Source organism: Stegodyphus dumicola, chromosome 5 (assembly GCF_044657685.1).
Source record: "Stegodyphus dumicola isolate Sdum_Otavi_A_Nest chromosome 5, ASM4465768v1".
Taxonomy (NCBI): Eukaryota; Metazoa; Arthropoda; class Arachnida; order Araneae; family Eresidae; genus Stegodyphus; species Stegodyphus dumicola.
In genome coordinates this window covers 170855408-170878447 of record NC_140772.1, presented here as the reverse complement: position 1 = coordinate 170878447, position 23040 = coordinate 170855408, and the positions used below count along the sequence as shown (strand labels likewise).

Below are 23040 nucleotides of genomic sequence, written 5' to 3'. Positions count from 1 at the left end.
CACTAACACTGCACAAGAAGATGCTTGTTTACATGCTGTTGAAGGGATTACACATATATCATTAAGGAGGCATTACACATCTCACTAAGGAGATGTCATGTATTTGCAAATTATTAGTATTGCCACTTTAAATTTGTGGGCATCGAAGCTTAAACACACAATTGTTGTGAAGATCAGATATTGTAAAATCCATTGGACTAGTCTGAGAGCTTATCATCAGTACACTAGTACGTGGAGGCCGAAGTCTACTGACCGTGCCATTTTATCACGGTTGGGAAAGGTCTGTGCCCAATGCCGCGATGGTAACTAAAATGCTTAACTAAAGAGATATTGCCGAAGCTATCAAAATTCTACAGAAGTTGGCCCCTTAAACGTTAACTAAACGGCGAAGCTATGCCTGAAATACGGCCGAGCGTAAGTAATAGCTTAGAAAGTGTGTAGCCAAAAGGCGAACGCGCGCTAGTCAGAATCTCTGGCTCTCTAACGAAGTCAGTGGAACTTCGACTTTAAACACTGCTCTTCCTTCATTTGCATTTAACCGCGATTCTGAAAACACATTCTGATAGGAAATTGTAAGCTGAAATTAAGAGCGACTGGAAAGTGGCTTTAACTAAAAATAACTGTTGAAAACTTAGGGTAAACCTTACAACCTACTTGTTGCAACATGATAGGCGTGAATGAAATTTTGACTTCCACTGGACTGAGTAATTGCAACGGACCGGAGAAGAATTTCGTGGTCAGGAATATCTTCAATTCTAAGCAAGTTCTTAGGGCATATGGTTAATTGTGATCGCTCATATTGGTTTAAAATTCCTTCAGAAGTTAGAGAAACCATCCTCTGACACACTCATTACAATTGCCAATATTTCACCTCACCCTTTTTTAATGTCAGTAATAGGAACTCTGAAAGAAGCAGTGGGAATTTTTTTTCTGGATTCATTTTCATTTTTTTGGCTAGCATTTCCAGATTGATTTTAGAATTTATTTGACTTTCAATAGCATTTTCAGTTTTGAAACAAAGGTTGCACAAAATATCCATCATCTTTATTAGCATGGCTATAGAAGCTGTAATTTTTTTACTACACTTGTTGCATGTAAGTGAATCACTCGTTTCCTTTAAACCAGGGATGTCAAAATCATAGGTACACTTGGGCCAAACAAACAAGGTTTAACTTTAGGCGGGCCGGAAAAAAAAAAAAAAAAAAAAAGTATTCATAGAAACGTAGATTTATTTCGAATAATACAATAATAAACATATATATATATTTATATAGAAAAGAACGAGAAAAATTTAATGTTTACGTCCTGATACTTGACATCTCTTCTCTGCTATTATCTTTCCTATTTCGGGAGAAATTTTGTTTGCAGTGATAACTTTCAACGCTGACCCAAGGTGAGCATCATTAATACGGTTTCTAATAGGAGACTTATTACCTTTCATGACTGAAATAACTGCTCGCACCGATAAGTGCTACCAAACATGGAAATAATTTCATATGCGAATTTTCGAGTATTTTCAAACCTGGCTGGTAAATATTTGTAAAATTCAGGCACGCCCACTTCAATGAATTTTGCTTTCAAATTTGAGTTGCATTGAATCTCGATCACCTCCATTTGCATATGGCTGGGTACTGAGTCAATACTTATTGAGAAAATCGAAGAAAAGAAAAAAAAAAAAATTGTCTTCGAGGGAACTAAAATCATTAAACCTCGTTTCAAATTCAGTTGTTAAATTTGCAATTTTTTCTGCGTATTTTTGATACGAACAAGTATCATCTAAACTTGATTTATTCATGCTGCACGTCGGGAAGTGCTTCAAATCTTCGTTTTTAAGTTGTTTTTCCCAAAGAACTAGTTGACATTTGAATGCTTTAATTATGTCAAACATGTTCGTAATGATATGATCTTTTCCTTGTAACGATAAATTTAAATCGGTTAAGCGTTTGGTTATATCAACCCAGAAAGATAAATTTTCTGATGCCATCATTTTCTCTATGCTTGGAAACTCCTTGGCGTAATGATGTTTAGGCGGGATTCTTATTGTTTTGTTTTCAAAATCCTCCAAAGATGTTGCTAACATTAGAAGCAATTTTAAGTGCTTCGATAGCTGAGTTCATGAATTAAGTGCAAAAATAAAATGATAAATAGCTGAGTTCATGAATTTAGTGCAAAAACGGAAACACATTGGATTATACGACGATCTCGACTCAATTGTAAAGGGATCGTGTGTCGTAAGTATTTATAAGTACGTGTAAGTAAATAAGCATGTAATTTTATTGCATTTTATTCCTTTCACATTTCAGAAAATATTTCCTTTGCAACTGTATAAGTTATTTCCATGTCTTTCATATTCTGTTACTTTAAATGAACGAAAAAAAGTGCATTCAGAGTTATCGCTGAATTTAATGTACGTGTACAAGAAACGAAACTTCCTTCACTGATAAACACTATTTTCAATCAAAGCTACAGTTAGTCAATTAAGTCTGCGTACATCAAGAAAGGTAACATCAAATCCAAATTTTAAGGTGCAAAAAGGGTAGTTTCTTAAAGTTTTATTTTTTAAATATTTAGTTTCAATAAGGGACTTTGAACTTATTTAAATGTAATATTTTCATAGATATGAAAATATTACATTTAAATAATTTATGCACACTAATTTTTAAAAGATAAGTGGCCAGAAATCAAAGCCAATAAAGTTTGCGTACAACTTGAAGGAGGTGGGGGATTTTTCATCTAACTTTTAAATTTCAAACTTGAGAATGCAAAGAAGGTTACACTTTTAAGGTCATTGACTTCTGAAGCGAATTTCACGTTGATTGGAAGTTGTTATTTCTATTTTCTTTGATGAAAATGACAACCAATGAAGAAATTCCTTTAGTTACGAGACAACTAATTATGAAATTGGGAGATGAAGGTAAAACTCTTCGTTATATTGGTAAAACCATTGGAAAACCATTTTCTAGTGTGCAAAGAGTTATTCAAAACTATTTTGACACTGGTAGTCTTGCTGTAAAACCAAGATGTGGGAGACCGAAGAAGCTAACGCTGAGAGAAGAAAGAAAAACTCTTTTACGAATTAAACAAAATCCTAAATTTTCTGCTGCAAGCATTGCAAAAGAATTTTTTTTAACTAGCAACAAGGAAATTTCTTCTGAAACTGTACGAAAAGTGCTGCGAAAGGCAGATTATCATGGACACAAACCTAGGTCTAAGCCATACATTTCCGAGATAAATAGAAAGAAAAGAATTGCTTTTGCCAAAACACATTTAAACTCTTCGCGGGACTTCTGGAACAATATAATTTGGTTACATGAAAGTAAATTTACAATATTTAAAGTTAATGGCCACCCTATTGTATGGAGAAAACCAAGAACAGAACTGAATCTGAGAAATTTAAATCCAACTGTCAAACATGGAGCTGGTGGTGTGATAGTATGGAGGTGTATGTCGAAAGGAGTTAGAAATTTTCACATTATTGATAAAGTCATGGATAAGTATGTTTATCTGGATATTCTGAAGAAAAATCTACGAGACAGTGCCCGAAATTTAAACCTTTCTAATACCTTTATTTTCCAACAAGACAACGACCCGAAACATACAGCTAATATTGTGAAGGAATATCTCCTCTATCACACTCCAATACAGTTGCGTACTCCTCCACAGTCACCAGACCTCAATCCAATCGAACATTTGTGGGCAAAATTGGAGAAACGAATTCGAAACACACAATATTACGTCGTGAAATGAGCTAATTAGTAAATTGCAGGACGAATGGGCGAAATTTACGTCGGATGACACTGAAAAACTAGTTCAGTCAATGCCCAGACGTCTGCAAGCTGTTTTGAAGAATAAAGGATATCCTACAAAGTATTGAAGTAATGTAAAAAACTTATATATATATATATATATATTTTTTTTTTTTTTGAAAGTGTACGCAGACTTATTCGAAGGAATTTCTGAGTTCTTTTGACAAAATATATTTTTGAAAAAATGTAAAAAGTATTACACTGATATTATTTACTTTTTATTTAAGCTTACAATTTTAGCTAATAGAAGAAAAAAATGCAATGATTAAAATACATTTTTCTAGGCTTTAAGTGTTTTTTTAATTTCAAATTTAGTCTGTACGCAGACTTTTGTGACTAACTGTACATAACATATTACACGTTAAAAAATGATAAATGTTTATAAATTAATATTATTTAATTCAAATATACGTATCTCTGCTTCGCTGTTCCAAATCTACAGTAGTCTAACTTTAAAAATAAATTTTACCTTCTCAGACTGGCTACAAATATTGTGAATTTACTGCGTCTTATATTAGCTCCCAAAGTTTTTGCTATTTGCGAAAGCTGATTTATCTCATTTTTTCGGAGATTGCATGTGCATAAAATGGGTATGTAATGAATATGAAATAATGAATTAATAATTTACAACGTCTGTGTATGTGATAATGTCAAAGCCTCGAGGGCCTAAGGGGAGGGATGTCTTCGTGGAGGACTTTCTAAGTGAAATTAGCTCGTATACGCGTTACACATGAGGAAAATCACGAAAACGCCCATGCAGCCAGCCCGTTCTCTGGATTCGAACCTCGGACCGAATTACCAGTGTTCAGCGACTTTACCGCTCGGCCGCTCCTAGGCCCCTAATTTACAATGACTTATATTAACCTTTTAAATACTAATTTACAATGATACTAATTTACAATGATATTTTTAATACTAATTTACAATGACTAAATATTAACCTTTTAAATTAAGAATACATTTATTAAAAATCTCTGCACTTAATATTAGCATACATTTATGAAGTTAGCACATTTGAAGAAATAATAATTTTTCTTTGTAGGGAAAGAAACACTTCATCTTTTACATTATAAAGACGCTACTATAGTACCGTAAGAAATGTAATATCTTGGTAACAAAAATACAATGCAGTTAATAATAATAGTCTTGTGTAAAAAAGTATTTAAAATTCTGAAAGTATTTAAATATTAATAGTTTCATCGAGCAGTAATATTAAAAATAATATTTTAAATTTACGCCTATTATAAAATCTGATTCGGACACCACATGACTTCCTTGTACAGCAGAATAGAACACAGCAAAAGCGTCGCCAACATATCCAAAACGCAGGATAATTGGGGAAAAATGATCGTACATAGTGAACTACTAGAATTTGTTCCGGAAAAGATTCGCGTACGTAAAAACTATCTGCATTTTCCCTTTTTAAAAGTTAAAAGAAATATTCAAAACTGTTTAGTTATTGCGTGGGCTATTTTTTTAAATTTTGACGTGTTAACAAAAGTATTTCATGAATGAACAATAACTATTATAAAGACTTATACGTACGTAAAATCTATCTGCATTTCTCTTTTCTTGGCGTGTTGGCGAAACGTTTTTATTGCTCGATATTGATCGGTTGTTCGGGGGTCGAAAATTCTTTGATTTAATCGAAACTTACTCTAGTTAAAGTATGAAACTCTGTGATTAGTTCGTCACATAATTTAAGTCATGAAATTATTTCAAGTAAGTGACTTATGTGATAAGTCGTCCAATTTGAATGCGGGAAGAAAACAACTGCATTATATAAAGAAATTTTTGAACTTCCGATTCTTTTAATTTTTTATGGCCCCGCTTATAAGTCGACCCCCCCCCCCAAATTTGAAGTCTTTTTTTTTTGGTCCAAAATATCTCGACTTATACGCGGGTATATACGGTAAATTTCCAAAATAGATTCATTAAAATTGAAAAATATAGAAAAAGATAAAACATCAAATACAGTTAAACAATTAAAAAAAATTACAATTAAAATTACAGTTTACATAAAAACAAGCAATTCGAGCAGCAGGCAAGAAGGCAGATTTTTCGCTGCACAAAAAATGAAAGTTTCCTTTTGGTCTCACTCGGCAAACAAAACAAAGAACAAAAACAAACAAATAAAACTGAAAGTGCAGAAACTGAATTCACTATTCATAAAATGGTAATTTTTACTGTAATATTATTTAACTGTAGGTTTTATCATGACAGTTGCTATCATCTATATGTTAAATGTCAGACGGTTTCCCTTAATGATGCCAATGACTCTTCCAAGAAGACCAATCTTGTCAGCAATAGTCATTTCTGACTACTTGCTTTTTGTTTGTTGTGTTAAAATTCTATATTTTAGAGGGACAGGATATTTTCCCTTAATTCTTTATTATTTTTACCTCCTTCTTCCACAATATCTTCCAGAACAGATGCCGCTATATTGTCTGTAGTTTGCAGGTCTCGTTTGTTTCCAGAGGTACATACCCACCTGAGAGAAGATATTTGTAAATGAATACAGCATATTGTATCCTACTATGGTTATGTTTACATTATGTTATGTAACAGAAACAGTAAATGAAGCATCTTGTTTCATTCAAACACATTTATCTTAAGAAAATAAATTTAGCAATTTGCTTTTTTTTCTAAATTTTAAGAGATTTAGATAGCAAACCACGAAACTGTTGTTAAAAGAAAGTATAAATTAACCAGAAAAACATTATTTGGAAAATTTGCACCTTACAAAAATTTGAGAAAATAAAATTATAATATTAAATACTTTTACGCTTCAATGAATTTAAACATCGCTTTTATAAGCCAACTTGGAGAATAATTAAAACATCGCTTTTATAAGCCAACTTGGAGAATAATTAAAACATAAGTTTTTTTATAAAACAGTTACTTACCTGAAAGGACCAAATCCTAGTGAAAAGATATCCCTATTCAAATAAAAAAATAATCATTTTTCTTGTTACTTAATTAAACTACAGCAAATATTCCTTTAAATTATTAAACGCAAGTTTGTAGATGATATTACATTTTAAAATTTTCAGTTTAAAGGAATATAGAAAGGAAGATTAAGAAAACAGCTCATATTCAGAAATATTTATTTTGATTTTAATTAGCAATTGATGAATTTAAGTTTAAAAGATCCCATATTTTATTCTAATTAAATTCTGCGACTTCATAACATTCGTAAGATTTCGCATTAAATTCTGTTCCAAATAAATATGAAATACGGTTCCACAGAAAACTCAAAAAATATAAATCAATTAAATTGTGCGTCTTTATCGCATTCGTAAGAATTTACCATTAAATTGTGTTCCAAACAAATATGAAATACGGTTCCACAGGAAACACAAAAAATATAAATTAATTTTATCATCTGTTTCGATTGCATCAGATTCATTGATGCATTCTGTTTAAATAAAGAACGCAAACCGTACTTTTTATTTCAAAGATTTATTAGAGTTAAAATTGTTAGTGCAACGTATTAAAAAATTCTTTACATATCACACTTTCTTTTTTCTTGCACACTGTTATTCATTAACTCCACGAAATATTAAAAAAAAAATACAGCAAACTACGAAAACAATAGCGAATTCCATTACGTTGAAATAGAGAGATGCCGAGTTTTTTTTTTTTTTTTTAATATTTAACAAATGCTTAATATGACCTTATCTGCTGACACAGCATATATTTTTGCGATAATTCGTTTCATCCACTGGCAGTATATCTTGATCAACCAGAACTATGGCAACGGTGATACAGTTTGTAACAATACTGAGAATGAGTGGGAAATGCAAGGAAGAGATAAAAAAAAGTAACTTTGACAAACACATTTAAGGAAACTTCACCATAGGATTAATACTGAAGACTTAATCCCATGTGACTAGGGTGAGCACCCCGTCAACGTGCCATTTCCTGATCTTGAACCTTTAGGCAAATGTTGATTGAGATATGATTGTAAATAGTTTCAACAATAATTTGCATGTTAGTGAATCGGACAACTGTCTTATTGAAGGATGCTATCATCATTATTTTCTTCTAATTGTAGAATTAGCTATCTTACAGATTTCTAGAATTTCAGGAACAATGGAGATACTGGGCGTATGTAAAATATGAAAATAAAATTTTTTAGAGTGATTTAGAAAGTGCTCTCACCGGGATTTGAGCTCTGGACCTCGCGTTGCTAGCCGAACGCTCTTCAAATTACACCACGAAGACACACGGTAAAGAGGAAGAAAATTCTTATAAATTAATGATTTTAGATCTATTAACTGTAATAAAATATATGAATTTTTAAAACGTTTCACGAAATTATGATAAATCCTGTATAAACTCTTATCTTACATTTTTCGTGCTTTATATAAGATGTTCGAAAACGATGGCTGCCTAATTTTTTAAACATTTGTCCTAAACATATAATTTTAATTACAAAATTTCTTAAAATAAGCTGCACAATTTTATGAAAGCTTTCTGCTGAGAGAAAAGTGTTCTAAGCTGAGGGAATCTTTAAATATGATAATACACATAGTAAATGTATTAATGTAATGTAAAAATTATAGCATAAACACATTACAGGAGAAAAGAAAGTAACTTCGTGCATCAGGCTGGACAATGAAAGTGCGATACCTGAACCTAATAGAATGTATTATATAACGCTTTATTAACATAGTGCAAGACTTCTGGAAGCAGTACTTCAGAGATTCTTCTTAGCAACGACTGAAACAAGTCTTGTTCAATCCTTAAAGGCATTTTTAGCCATTCCTCTTGTTAAGTCCTACCAAGCAATGGCTATTTCATTTCATGAGAGTCGAGAAGTAAAACTTTTCAATTCTGTCTTCTAGCCCACTGTTAAACGACTTCAGTTTTATTAAAATCAGGGGCTGGTGCAGGATGTACATGATGTTCAGAATTACTTTTATGCTTTTAAATCCACTGTGTCACCAGTTTTGGGTGTGAATTAGTGTATTATCTTCCGAATTCACGGTATCTTCTTTGAGATACAATATCTGAACAAACTGAAAACTTGCAATATTTGAACAAGCAGATGATACCGATAAACCTTGACAATGTTGCGACTGTAGAATTATCAGTATTCTGAGAGATTTCCGCAATACAACGGGTTAAAATATCACCAATAAACTCCCATACTTTACTTCGGCCATAATACAGTCCGGATCAAAAGCTTCTGAAGCAGCTGTTATACATAAACTCTTACACAAGTAGGAAAGATGGTAAAAATATAAATACAAAATGTAGGTAAGATATATTTTGCATTACCTACCACTCACCTTTTGCGATCTTTACGTATTTGAAACCAGCGTTTATCATAGGTATGGTAACCAATAATTTTATTACAGCTATCCGATCGTAATATAAACTCCATGAAGCCTGTTACAGATAATTGGCTAAAATAAGGACTTGGCTAAACTTCTTAAACGTCTTATGAACACTCTGATATAGTTTTCAAATAACTTCTTATAACATAAGATATAATTCGACAGGACGAAAATCTTAACATTTCTAGGGTATGAGCCTGGATACTTTAGTAAAATTACTGTTTTCCCTGTAATTTTTCACATGTAGTGAAAATATTTCGCATTAAGTATCATACGTCTTATATAGTGGGATGGAATATAAATTTAGGGGAATTCTGAACGAGGTTTTAAAATGAAAATCCTTGAAACGTTGGCACAGACTGTTAGATATTTTGCTTGAATTTTCTGAGCATAAAACATGAAATTTCAACTGTGCCGCTGGTCGAGATTCGAAACACTAATCTTTCACTGCCAGGGCTTGTATAGGGGGCCAGCTAGACCTGCTGCTGCGAGAATCTCAAATTTGGTTATAGATATATATAAAAGCTTAATAAGAGGCAAAAATTAAAAACAAATTTTTATACCCCTCCTGCGCTATATGTATATATAATATTTTCTACATTTATATCAAATCTTTACAATACCGATCACCAACTATGATAAAACTTTATGAGAGAAATGAAAAGCAAATGACATCGGTAAATATCAATAAAAATATGTTGAATTTTCCACTAATTACTTCTTGTCTCCTTTTTAAAACAGAAATTTTCCGACATCTTAACTGATGGCAAGTCCCTGTTTCACAAACTCCCTACTAACAGCTACTATCTATTCTTAGGGTTTAGAATATTTTAACGCTTAACTGTTTTTTTCTCTAGAACGGGATTTTTCAAAGTATGTTGAAAACGGAACCCTTCCGTTTGGTAACCAACTAATCGACGTCTACACACAGTTACATTTAGAAACAGAAATCTAGTAATTAGAAGTCAAATTCTGTCTTTAAGTATCATTTCCTTTTCAGTTGTTTCTTCTCAACTACAGTCGTATCTCATTGCGTAATTTTTAAAACACCCCCACTAGGAACAATGGATTTGTGTTCTCAGGTAGATATATGCTTTCTAATGTACCCGTATTCTCAAATTGGATTGACATCAGACGTAGAAGTAAGGTACTATATTCATGGATAGAATAGAATATTCTATGAATATTCCATACGTATCTACTCCATAGATAAAGAGTATTAATGAGTATTTAAGATACGATAAGTAAGATAAGAATATTAATTTAAGAGAGTAAGTAGACTTTACAAGTATTTTAATGCGTGTGGTGTATACACGAAAAAATGTTTTTGTATCTAGAATATTTTTGTAATGCATGAACTAGACTGCGGACGGGACTAACCTGATATCACTGTTAATGTGAACAAATAAGTATGTGAAAATTTACTTTATTTAATTAGCACCTTTACTGTTCCTTCTTAACTCCCCTCCGAGCTGGTCACTCTCTCTGCCCATATGGGGGTAGTAGACACAATGAGGAGATTAGCTGCCTTCATAGTACTAGAGAAACCAAAATTTACAAGGACTTCTCTTTAACCCTGAGAGAACCACAGTTGTCCGTTGAGGCGCTGCAGGGACTCATAATGGTACTGTCAATTTTGACTCGGGCTGTGTGATCGTTAGATGTTTGTTTTGGATGGGAAGTTAATGGAGTTTACGGAGAACTGGGAGGTTTTAATTGCCGAGTATAGGCTGTTCAACGGTCTAGGCTGGGTGTCTGGCTTACTGTCGCTTCTTATTTAGACACGGAGCTCATTCCTTCCAGGAAGTTAAGTAGACTATTATGTGGCAAGCGGTAGGTGCATAGAAAGGTTTTAATCGAAACCACAGAAGCGTCTCAGCCGGGAATGGGACTATTCACCGGCGCCGTTTCGCCATCATGCCTTTGGGCATTTTCGCCTTTGGGCCAGTTCGCCTTTGGTCCAATTCGCCGTCAAGATGTATTTTTCTTTACATGTCTATATTATATCTTACTAGCCTATATTTTATCTATATTACTTAACTATTGTACAACTCTGTATTAAATTTTAAAAGAAAAAAGCTTTTATAATTATAAAGAGATCTTCTAGAATTACTATAATATAATAAAATAATAAATTAATTAATGATCTGTGATATTTAATTCAAATCAATAATTAAAAGCATTCATAATTAAGATGAAATATAATATAATTTAAAAGTATAACATGACATGATGAAATATATGATATAATAATGAAAATAAGCATGACATTAAATTAAACATAATATAATATTCAAAATAAATGGAAATTTTTTTGAGAATTCAAAATAAATTAATTATTTTAAGATAATATTTAAGGCTTATTATCTTTATGTAATTAAAAAAATTGCATTTTATTTTAAATTTTATATTAACTGTCAGTTTCTTGTAAGCATTTGGGAACAAATCGCAAGCATAAATTTGTTCTACAACCAAAATTATGATAAAACATCTTTCTAGACTTTTGCCATTTAAAGAATCAGACGGTTTGTTAACTTTACGTTTCGGCAAATTCTTCGTATTAAAATCTTTTGAATAACTTATAAAATGCTTTTCTACGCAATTTAAGGAAATATATCGTTACGCATGACATAAAAGTTAACTTAGTAGTATATGTATGCATTTAATTAATTTTAAGAGAGTAATGTGCTAACATGAAATATAAACTAATTTAATTTTTATTCAGTGTTCTATTTGCACGTTACTCCATGAACATCGTGGTGGGGAATTAATTGCCACCTGATAGAACACAAGCATAGTTATGAGGCTAAGTTGGTTACACCTAAACACTTCAAATCTAATACATAGGTGTCAAAAGCATACTTACCGTTTGTGAGTTTTGGGTTCATGTAGTTTTTATCTGCGTAGTGTCTTTGCTAAATGTGAATTGTATCCAGTATAAAGAGGAAATATGAGAAAGAAAATGTAAGATGGAACAAATCCAGTTTAGTAAATTTCGAATTCTTCAGTATGAAAGAACAAACAAGGACAAAGACACAGAGTTTCGTATTCGTATAGTTTGTAAACATAACAGATGTTATTAAGGAAAAGCATTGGTTAAGTGAAAATATAAATGCGAGGGAAAAAAAAACCTTCAGATTCAGTCATATGTGGCAAAATAATTGCTCGACTCGTTTTCAACTTCAAAAAACAGAAGAGTATTAGGGGAAAAAAAAAAAAAACTTAATTCTTCTCAAGAAATCCGAGAACTAGGTTAGAGACTATTCTTAACAGTTTTAGAATTAATTCGATTAAAAAGTATCTCACAGATATTTATTGATGAAAAGTTGGTATTTTCCATAGAGTAATAATATATTGTTTTTCTGTTTATCATTGCTTTCGTCGGCTCCCAAATGATAACAGATGAAGCATTATTTGTTATATACTCGCAAGAAAAGGGCGCTAAGTTTTTGTTAGTGTTATCAATAACTCAACTCTTAACTGTGGCTGCCTTGTGAAACATGGATACAGAGACTGGTAAAGACTCTCTAAACTTTTCTCTAATCACGGAGAATCTTGAAATAATACAAATTTTGTTTATAAATTGAGAGTATTTCCTTAAAAGGTCCCAAATTCAAAACTGAAGTTGAAATTGATAAGGAAGAGAGAAAAGTGGAAACTAGTCTTTAAAAAATACCGTTCTCTATTTTTATGTTCCCAGCGAAAATTAATATAGCTTTAAAGGGCGATCAAAAAGAGAAGTTAGGAAATCCAGTTCAATAGAATCTTTGTAAAATAAGTTGAATTGATAACCAAATACGCCACTTGTTGAGTGAATATGTTCAATGAGTAGCAAAATTTGGATGATCCGTTACATATCTTAGTAAAATGTAATATTATGAAATGTTACATTAGGTAATATTATGAAAAGAGCGTTAAAAATTATTACAAGTATATAGTTTTAGGATGCACGCCAGACGCAAATCGCAAAGAATAGTTGAATATGTTTCTAAGAATGGTAGATTTTTGCGTTAGATCAGTTACGATTAGAATTTTTGCTATTTCATGAAATTGGTCATACCGCACAAATTGGAAAAAGTCTCATTCAATTGTTGCTTCATATATATTGTGATAGTTTATTTTAATTAAAAAGGATGTTAATTGGCATCTTTACTATCACTTCTTGCTCAATGCAGCGCGTTCTCTCCAGATAGTTATGTAATTTTTTTTTGACGATCATAGGAGTACAATTAAGGTTAAACGGAACCGTGGAAGTTGTTTGAGGCTATCTGTGTCTCCTGAAGAACGTCAATCCGAGTATGGGCCGAGATCGAACTGCGAGCAAATATAGTTGCTGGTGAATATTGCACTTTAATCCGGGTCCCCAGAAATCTTGTAACAAAACAGTAAGCTGCAGTTGAAAGTTTAGCATATTAAAATAAGGTAGAATTTGGGTTTCTCCTAGAGTTAAATTAATCAGTGAAATTTTGACATGAACTTAATGTTTAGTGAAGCAGATTGTCACTTGTGCTTTAATATTAATTCTCAAATAAAGACTCATTAAAGTTCAAGTTAAATTTTATTGAATTCTTGTCTGTATGAACCTGGAAATATCACTTCCATCACAATAACCCTTATAAAGAAATCAGTAGCACCTAATTTTGAAAATCCAACGAGCTAGCGGTAAAATCACGAACTCACGCACGTTTAAATCCAACATTAGGTGTCATAATATTATCTCACATATTGCAGGAAAATAACATGAGAGATAAAAAAGTGGGATACAAGCATTATTTTCAAGAGTTCGTTATGTACTTTCTCTTCATACCATGAATTTTGGCTTTTAGTAATACAGTTAAATCTTCAACAATTTCAAAAACATTTTTGGGTGTGGAATAAAGATGTTAACCATTTTGCATCTATTGATTTTCTGCATCTGCGAAGCGCTATGAAATTCTGACAAGTCATGCTCACTTGACGCTGAACCATTCAGTTAACCAGACGGTAGATGAGAATTGAAAGTACTTAAGCAGCTAAGTACGAATTTAAGAATATAGTATATAGCTTAGAAGAGCCAAAAAAAAAAAAAAATAAATAAAATAAATAAATAAATAAATAAATAAATAGGATCTCATCCATTTTAATAAGATATCTAGTTTGTTAAAAGAAATTACAATATTAAAATATTTTTGTGTCTTTTGATCCGGTACATTATTCTTAGAGAAAAGTTAATAATGTGGTTTAACACCGAGACAGGAATTTAGACAGTATTGAGAAATTGCAGCGCTATGTGTTGTTAAAGAATTCAAAGTAAACGGATCTAAAGATGTTGAAGAAAAAATAGGTCAGGAAGAAATTTTCCCCATTTGTGTCAACTGCAATTAGGAGTTGCTTGTGCGCGCTCAACTGTACCCTAAGCTAAACGTATCTTGTAAAAGCTAATAAAAATTATTTATGATCTTGTGTGATTTATCTCATTTGTCTGACAGTAACATCAGCAAAAGCACACAAAATTCATCGTGGCATGGAGTGCAAGATTGCGCCTGTCATTGGCAAAGCCTTGAGCACTATATTGGTAACAGTACGACTTTGCTCAGTTAACCTTGCGCAGCCCGCGGATCAAGCCCCGGACCTGTGGTGATGCTGCGCTACATGCTAGCCACTGCGCCACTTATTTATGATCTTAATTAAATAAAGGACGGTTAAAGAGTCTTTCCGCGTGTTCCAACTTGCAGGACACCGTAATTATTTGGACCGGTCCTGTGCACCAGTAGTTGGATGTATTAACAATCTGTACTACTACAATACGCATGGGAAAATGCAAAAATTTCTTGCGCACTTACATACAAGCCATCAAATACTATTCACATCGCGCGTATATATAACCTAGAAAGCCCGGCGGTCATACGGAATGACCGCTGTTCAAGATATTATAAATTGTAATTAAAATGATTTGTGCAAAGGTGTCTGCTAATTCAAACTGAATTACCCAAAGCAGGCGGCGAGGACGCCCCTTTGCTTACTGCCCCACGGGGTTTCCTCCTTCTACTTGCTTAATTGCTTAAAGTAGAGTGCAATGAAGGAAACCACTGGCGGTACGTTTTCTTAAGAGCCACCGCTAGCTCAATAAATAAAGGTGATTTAAATAATAAAATGTTAATTCACATGTCAAAGATCATTTTGTACACATTTCTTGGGCAGATCTTTCCATCATTTTTAAGCTCGCCTTGCAGAGGATCATCCATTATTTTAAATTTTACGTCTGTTCTTTCACGAGCTCTTGAACAAGCAACATAAAGTTGGCCGTGTCCAAATGCAGGCTCAGGTAAAAAAATGCGAACACGCTTAAACGTTCGACCCTGAGACTTATTGATGGTCATAGCAAAGGATATCGCTTCTCGGCCTTTTGGCTAAGATCTAAGTGTGGTCATAGCAAAGGCAAGTTTTACAGGAAATTGTCTACGTCTTAATTTAAACGGCAAACCTGTGCCGTGGCAACTTCACTCCGTTGGCTAGTACAGTTACGCAAACAACCAATAAACTATCGGCGACAAACAGACACCTAAGCCGCATATAATAAAGATATATTAAACCACATATATATATGGGGTGAAGTAACATTATCTCCTTGGAAACGGCTGGCTACCAGGCTTAGCGAAGCACACCGTTGGATTCCGCAGGTCCGTGGCACGCCATTTTGACCATTCGCGTCTTCGTGTTACTTTAATTAGGCGTAATATTAATTAAAAACTAATTTTCCCCTACGTTTTCCCTACATTTTCCACTTTCTTTCTTGGGTTTTTCCTATTAGAGGGATTTGGCTACGTGCCAAATTATTTTTTCTAGAATATCTACAGAACGACGCCGAGTTGAAATTCGAAACGCGTATCCTCGGATTCCAAAAAATTCTCCGAACACATTGATACTATTCTCATCTTCGTACAAGTTTAATCGGCTGAGATATTAATTAAAAACTGCGGAAACGTTAATTTCCACGCTCATTTTTCCGAGTGGCAACAATAAACTGTCGGCGACAAACACTTGAGCCGCTTATATATATAAAGATGTGAAATGTGTTTATTTTATTGTCCTATGATTTATGCATCTTTTCTCAATCTATGATCCGCGGATCACAAGTGCTCTTCTCGATTTCCAATAATATCCTGCTATTTGTAAATGATATTAAGGATGATTTTTAGATCATTTCTTGTTAATCATATGTGGCTAAGTACGCTAGCATATGTTGCAGATGTATTCTCAAAACTAAATTAACTAATTCTCTGTGTACAACGTAATTCTTTGATAGTATGTATATAACATGTATGTATGTATATAGGTAAATATGTGTGTGTGTTCAATTAAATTTTTTTAAAAATATTTATGGAATTAGTGCTTTTGTGAAATCCCGATAGTCTCCCGTGAAAGTAGCCTTACATTTAGCATATGTGTCTTCCTGTAACATGTTCTTCTGTTCTCAATGCCCATGAGAAAATAAAAGAGACCCAGAGGAAACTTGGTTTGCGAATTAGCTGGGTGAAACAGAGAAATCTTCTACTACTACTAACCTTAGCATTTATTTTCCAGTAGAAAATGTTACCGTTATTTAAAAAGAATCATGGAATTATACATGTTTACATTTCTAAACTCTGAGCTCACAATTTGAAACTTATTTTCGAGGTGTTAACTAAACGAATTTTTATGGTTTCGTGATCCATTAAGTGCAATATTAAAAATAACAAACTATCATTGAACGAAATAGAGTAGTTTAATCACTCGAATGGCACCGGATTCAAAATGAAATTCCAAGCAGGAAGTACGTATAATTTTTGGATCTCGTCCGCTGGATATTCTAAAAGCGGTCCCCACTTAAAAAAAGTTTGAGAAACACTGTTTTACACATATTAGTTATACATAACATAGTTTCGCTTAAGAGGCATTTATGCTATAGAATGTGTAACGTTGCGCGCCTCCAACTTGCACGCAACCAAGAGGTGACTGTGAAAACTGTATAAAAGATAGAGTCTTGTGAAGGGTTTAAGTCCCTTTTTATTCAACGTAATAAATTACAATTGCGTGCTCTTGACGCTCACAGACTGCGCCAACTCGGCGGTCAAATAAAAATAATAACCTGAATAGAAACTAAAGACAAGACTCTAACTACGAGGCTCTCTAAAAATAACTAACTCACCGCGTTTTACAATACCGCTGCTAATTCAGCAGACTTGAACGATTAACACTACTTCCCGCCAAGCACATAGGCCGAAACGCGGGGTTCTTCAATTTCTCGCTAACTACCTCCGCGCTCGTGAAGTAAGAATATCACACACCGAACTCGTTTCCCTTCTATTTAAATCATAATACTTCCGCTGATAATTTGAATACTTGCGCGTTCTACTAAAATTTACATATTCTGGCATTGGCAGTTCCAGGGGAAAGTAAGGCTTGACAGGAAAGATAGTTTAAACTTAAAATAAATGTTAGTTAAAATAAATATAAACCCTACATTTGCCGCTGCCAGAATTTGGAAGCAGGTCCTACAAACGACCTGTTGTAAGTTTCTCTAATTCTGAACTAACTGGCGAGAACCTCGTTCACACAAAAAAAAATTTTATGTAACAAATTGTATACTAAAATTCTGTTGATCGTTATAAAGCTCTCTTCTTACAGCAACTTTTCCTGGACTTCATCAATCAATCTTGGTCTTTCCTTCCAGCATCTGGAAGGAATAAGTATCAGTATCTTTCTACATACATTATAATTTACACTTTCTTGACACAATAAATTTTTGTTTTTAACGATTCGTTTTTCTTAGTTATTGCTTACTTCACATTCATTCAATTTTCCAAGCATTAATTTAACTTTACCCTGGCTCTCCACCGTGTGTGGTGTCAAACGGGAATATTCGTGTTTTAGTCTTACAACACTTCCCCTAACCACCATGATTTGTTAGAATTCAACGACCAAATAGACACACCTTACTCGACATTCTACAACTCAATGAGCTACTTTAATATTCTTAAAAATTCAAATGTAGGTGGAGAACCCTACAAAACACATTCATTCTAACTTCCCCCTCATTCATCTTTAAACATGCAGGCTTTCGCTCTAAAGCATGACTTTACAGTTTAATACTTAAATTTTGACTTCATTGCTTTTAAGCATTCACTTTTAGCATCTACAATTTTATGCTTCTAGACTAAATTCTAATTTTACATAACCTTCAAGGATTTACGTACATTTACAAAATTTTAATACATATGCTTTTTACAATTTACCATAAAATGAATAAGAGAAAATAAATTTTTACTTTACTCATTCTTCGCCAAGCTGGCGGCACTGAAAGTAAAATTCTTATTAATACAAGAATACGAAGTTATTTTTATCTTCGGCCAAATTTTGGCTTTAACATAACAGAATTAGTCTTTCGACCAACAGAAAATGCTTGTTTTTAGCTTTTACACTTAAAGAAAATAATACTTTTGCCTTAGCTAAATAAAGTAAAACAAAACTAAGTCTCAACCGAGACATATTGACTTTCGTCAAAACATAGAACTTCGTACTTATGCATAACATTTCGGAACAAAAGAGAAAAAAAAATTATAGAAGGTTTTAACTTATCTTTGAGTTTTTGATGCTTGAAACTCCGTCATTCGTTTTTGGCAATATTGTTCCCAAGTTAGAGGTTTCATGGATGTCAATCTTCTCCTTATTGACCTCCGAGTGTCGTCCACATTACTTTTTCTTTTGCGTCCTCTACATGCTGGCCTCTTGGCGGAGTAATCGTCTGGTTGTTGGCATTTCCGTTTTTCCCTGGGACGGCTGGTCTTGACGTCCTCCGGTCTGGAGTCCTTCTTGAATTTCTTCTGTTCCTCGTATTTTTGTGCCTCCTGTTGCCGTTTCAGTTTCCGGAACGGCGGCCTTGCTGGCACCTGACTCTGTGGCCGTGTGCGCGTTCTCCTTGATGTGTAATTTCTCCTGCTATCCTTTGTAGGTGGTGTTTTTCTCTTTACCACGGTTTCTTTACCCGGTGCATCTGTATTTTTGTTTTTCTTAAACGCTGGAGTTTGAAAATTATTTTTTCTTTTTGATACCGACGTCCGAGTTGTAGAAGGGCTAGGTCTCTCTTCAGTTCTCTGTTTCTTGGGTGGTGGAATAGTTGTTGTCTCTGGACCTTCTATTTCGTTTAGACTTGAGTCCTGCAAGAAACTTTTAAGGATTTCAAAATCATTTGGATTATAGTATTTTTTCACCTGGTCGGGACTTGCTTTACAGATCTCCCCTCTCTCGTTCTTAAGATATAATACGACACCTTTGATTTCCTGCATTACATAGGGGCCTTCAAATTTTGGAGCTAGCTTTGCCGTAAAATTGTCTGGGGCACTTGATAAAGAAAATTTCCGCTTCAATACTTTATCCCCAACTTTAAAATCTGCTTCACGGCGTTTTCTATTATAATATGCTTTTTGCTTATTTCTTGCCGTATCCGAGCTTTTAAGCGCCTGATCAATCAGCTTTTGCACATCTTTTTGTTTAAACTCCTGCTCTCTTTGTTGCACAAAGAATAATTTATCTAAAGGCGTAATTAACTTTCTGCCTAAAAATAATTCTGCTGGAGTTTTCCCCGTAGTATCATGATTTGCCGTTCTTAAAGCATAAGCTAATTCATTTATGTAGCCATCCCAGCGCTTGTGATGTGTGCTCACGTAACTGCGAATTATTTTTACTATGTTTTTATTAACTCTTTCTGCTATGTTAGCCTGTGGTCTATACGGAACCATTTTGATATGGCGTATGCCAAGTCCATTGCATATGTTTTCAAATATTTGACTAATGAATTGTTTTCCGTTATCGCTAATGACTTTTACCGGTGCACCGTATTTTAAAATGTATCTGTGTAAGAATGCATCTGCGACTGTTTTGGCTGACGCGCGTTTAAGTGGAACAATTTCTGTCCATTTTGAAAAATGATCTACTATTACTAAAAGAAAACGATTTTTATTTAACTCGCTCTGGGGGAAGGGACCAAGAAGATCTATGCCTAAAATTTCATTCGAAAATGTAGCGCGAATGCTATTTAAGTACCCGGCCGGGCTGTAATAATTATCATTTATTAACTGACATTGATTGCAGGACCTGACATACGCCGTTACTATTTTGTATAATTGCGGGAAATATACCGCCTCGCGTACCCTTTTTAAAGTCTTTCTGACCCCTAGATGGCCCGCTGTTTTTGCTTCGTGCAACTCCTTCAAAATGCTTAATCGAAGCGAGGCTGGGATGACTGGTTTATACTCAAGATTTTCGTTTGTTGTTTTCGTATAGAATAATAAATTATCTATTATTTCATAGTTTTTTGCTCTATTTCTTATCGCATTGATATCTGTGTGCTCGAAGCTTTCGGGGTCTTTCAAATAAGCATAGATATTTCCAAATTCAGGATCAGCTTTCAGTTCAGTAATAACCGTATCTCTAGAATCTAAAATTTTTGAAGTCAACACAGCGCATTTAAGTTCATTTCCTTCATCGTCTAGTTTTATACGAGAAAGTGCGTCAGCTACATTGTTTTCCTTACCCGGTTTATATTTTATTGTGATATTATATTCTTGGAGTTTTAAAGCCCATCTTATTAACCTGGGCGTTAGGTTTTTCCCCGAGTAAAGCCTACCAACAGCCGCATGATCCGAAAAGACTGTTACTGGCGATTTGCCGAAATAAACTCGAAATTTGTGTACAGCCATTAATACGGCTAATGTTTCTCTTTCTGTAGCTGTATAATTCCTTTGTGTCTGATTCAACGTTTTACCAAAAAATGCCAGAGGATGGTTATTTTGCATAAGAACCGCACCCACCGCATAGTCTGACGCATCTGCTGCAATTTCCAGGTTTTCGTCCCCCTCCGGGAATTTTAAAACAGGGGCATTAATGAGCGCTTCTTTTAATCTTTCAAATGCTGTGTTTGCTTCCGCTGTCTACGTAAATTTACCCCTTTTTCGTTTGATTACTAAGAGTGGTTCAACAATATTAGCGAAATCTTTTATGAAAGATCGATAGTAAGAACATAACCCAAGGAAGGAAGAAAGTTTCTTGGCGGTGTTGGGCGGTGGGAAATTCTTAATAGCTTTTATTTTTGAATCTTGCGTTTCTATACCCTTTTGCGAAATTTTATAACCGAGATATTTAAGTTCTTTAGTTGCGAACTTGCATTTTGAGGCGTTAATTGTAAGACCGGCCTCTTTTAATAATTTAAAAAGTTGTTCTAGATCATTAATGTGTTGTTCCAACGTACTACTCGTTATAATTATATCATCTAGATAAATTAAAGTTGATTTTCCTAGGACAGACTTTAGAACAATGTCCATAGCTCTCTGGAATGTTGATGGGGCCCCACACAACCCAAAAGGCATGCGTAAAAATGCATAAGTGCCCGATTTTGTTATAAACGCGGTTTTATGTATATCTTCGGGTCTCATAGCTATTTGATAGTAGCCAGACGTTAAGTCCAAAGTAGACATATATCTTGTCGATTTGATCTGTCTAATGATCTCGTCTATAACCGGCAAAGGATAAACTGGAAATTTGGTAATACTATTTAGTTTTCTGTAATAAATAGCAAACCTCCACGCCCTTTTATCCGAAGGAGGAAACTCGTTCTTTTTCCTACATAGTACGACTGGACTCGCGTACTCACTATTTATGGGCGTTATTATTTTATTCTTTAACATCTCCTGAATATGTTCCTCGATGATTACGTCTTTTTGTTTGTCATACCGATAAGGTTTAGTCCTACAAGGTTTTTCGCCATTTAATTGAATCTTGTGCGTAACTATTTGGCAGTTTCCTGGTTTTTCTGAAAACAAATAAGAAAAATTACTCACCACTTGCTGTATTGCTTTACTTTCATTGTCATTCAGATGGCTAAGGTCCAATTGCGGTGTCTCCACAGGTTCCACCACCCTCTGGTCCATCTCCAACACCACGGAACTATCTTGAAAATTTAATTTGGCCCTCGCGACCCTTAAAAACTCCATACCTAAAATAAGAGAATGTTGCAGATCTTTCACCACAAAAATTAATACTTTGAGACTTTCCTCTTTTACCTGTAAGTTTAATGATAATTTCCCGATGCAGTGACATGTTTTTCCTTGCGCCGCTATAATTTCCGTATTTTTGGTTTTAAATAATCGTACCCTATAAAAATTCCTTTTGAAGAAATTTTCACTCATAAAATTTCCTTCTGCTCCTGTATCGATGAGGCTTCTACTGGTACATCGCCAACCAGGACTTGTATAATTGGTAGCTGTGAGTTTTTTACGATGACCGTATTTAAATGTCTATTTGAGGGTTTTTTTAAAACTTCCGGGGTCTGGACCCTCCCTTTCACAGGCCCCTCTACTCGTTTAAAGCTTTCCTTTCAATCTGTGTCTTCTGGGTACGCGGATGTTTATTTTCAAATTTTCTTTTTGGGCCTTGACCTTCGAGTTTCGATGCGTTAGCTTGATAACTCTTTCCCCCATAAGAGCGATTTCCATTTCTGGTTTCCTCATTTGAAGATTTCCTTCGGGTACTTTGAGAATATGTTTCCCCTCTCGCTTTTTCCGCTATTCTGCGATTTTGAAACTTCACCGCCAATTCGAAGAGTTCCTGCAATGTGCTTGGGTTTCTAATTTCAAAGTAGTCTTGAACAGCGGGTAACAATCTTGGTAATATTATTTCAATAATCTCCGCATCGGGTTTCTTTCCATACAGCATATCCGTTAGCTTGATTTTTCGTAGAATAAAGTCCGTCAATTCTGCTATATTCCGTTGATAGAAACTATATAGTTCGGCTTCCAGCCGTGCGCGATCTTTCACTATGGGAAAGGCCTTTACTAACGATTTTTTGAAATCTTCAAATGTATATATCTGGCTTC

The 23040-nt window shown here is 34.0% G+C and overlaps 1 protein-coding gene across 4 annotated transcripts in view; it reads right to left on the bottom strand.

Moving 5' to 3' along the window:
* Positions 1–23040, bottom strand: part of LOC118199417 (urocanate hydratase-like) — a 171948-nt gene that overhangs the window by 42802 nt on the left and 106106 nt on the right. For 3 of the 4 annotated variants that reach the window (XR_004759937.2, XM_035371272.2, XM_035371274.2), the window contains 2 exons: positions 6713–6745; positions 6209–6297 (listed from right to left, as the gene is read on the bottom strand). Coding sequence is in view for 3 of the 4 variants with exons in the window: in XM_035371272.2 (XP_035227163.1) it covers positions 6209–6297; positions 6713–6745 (122 nt within the window). In the remaining variant the exon portion in view is untranslated. The remainder of the gene's footprint in view (positions 1–6208; positions 6298–6712; positions 6746–23040) is intronic. The other variant, XM_035371273.2, reaches the window with a different exon arrangement.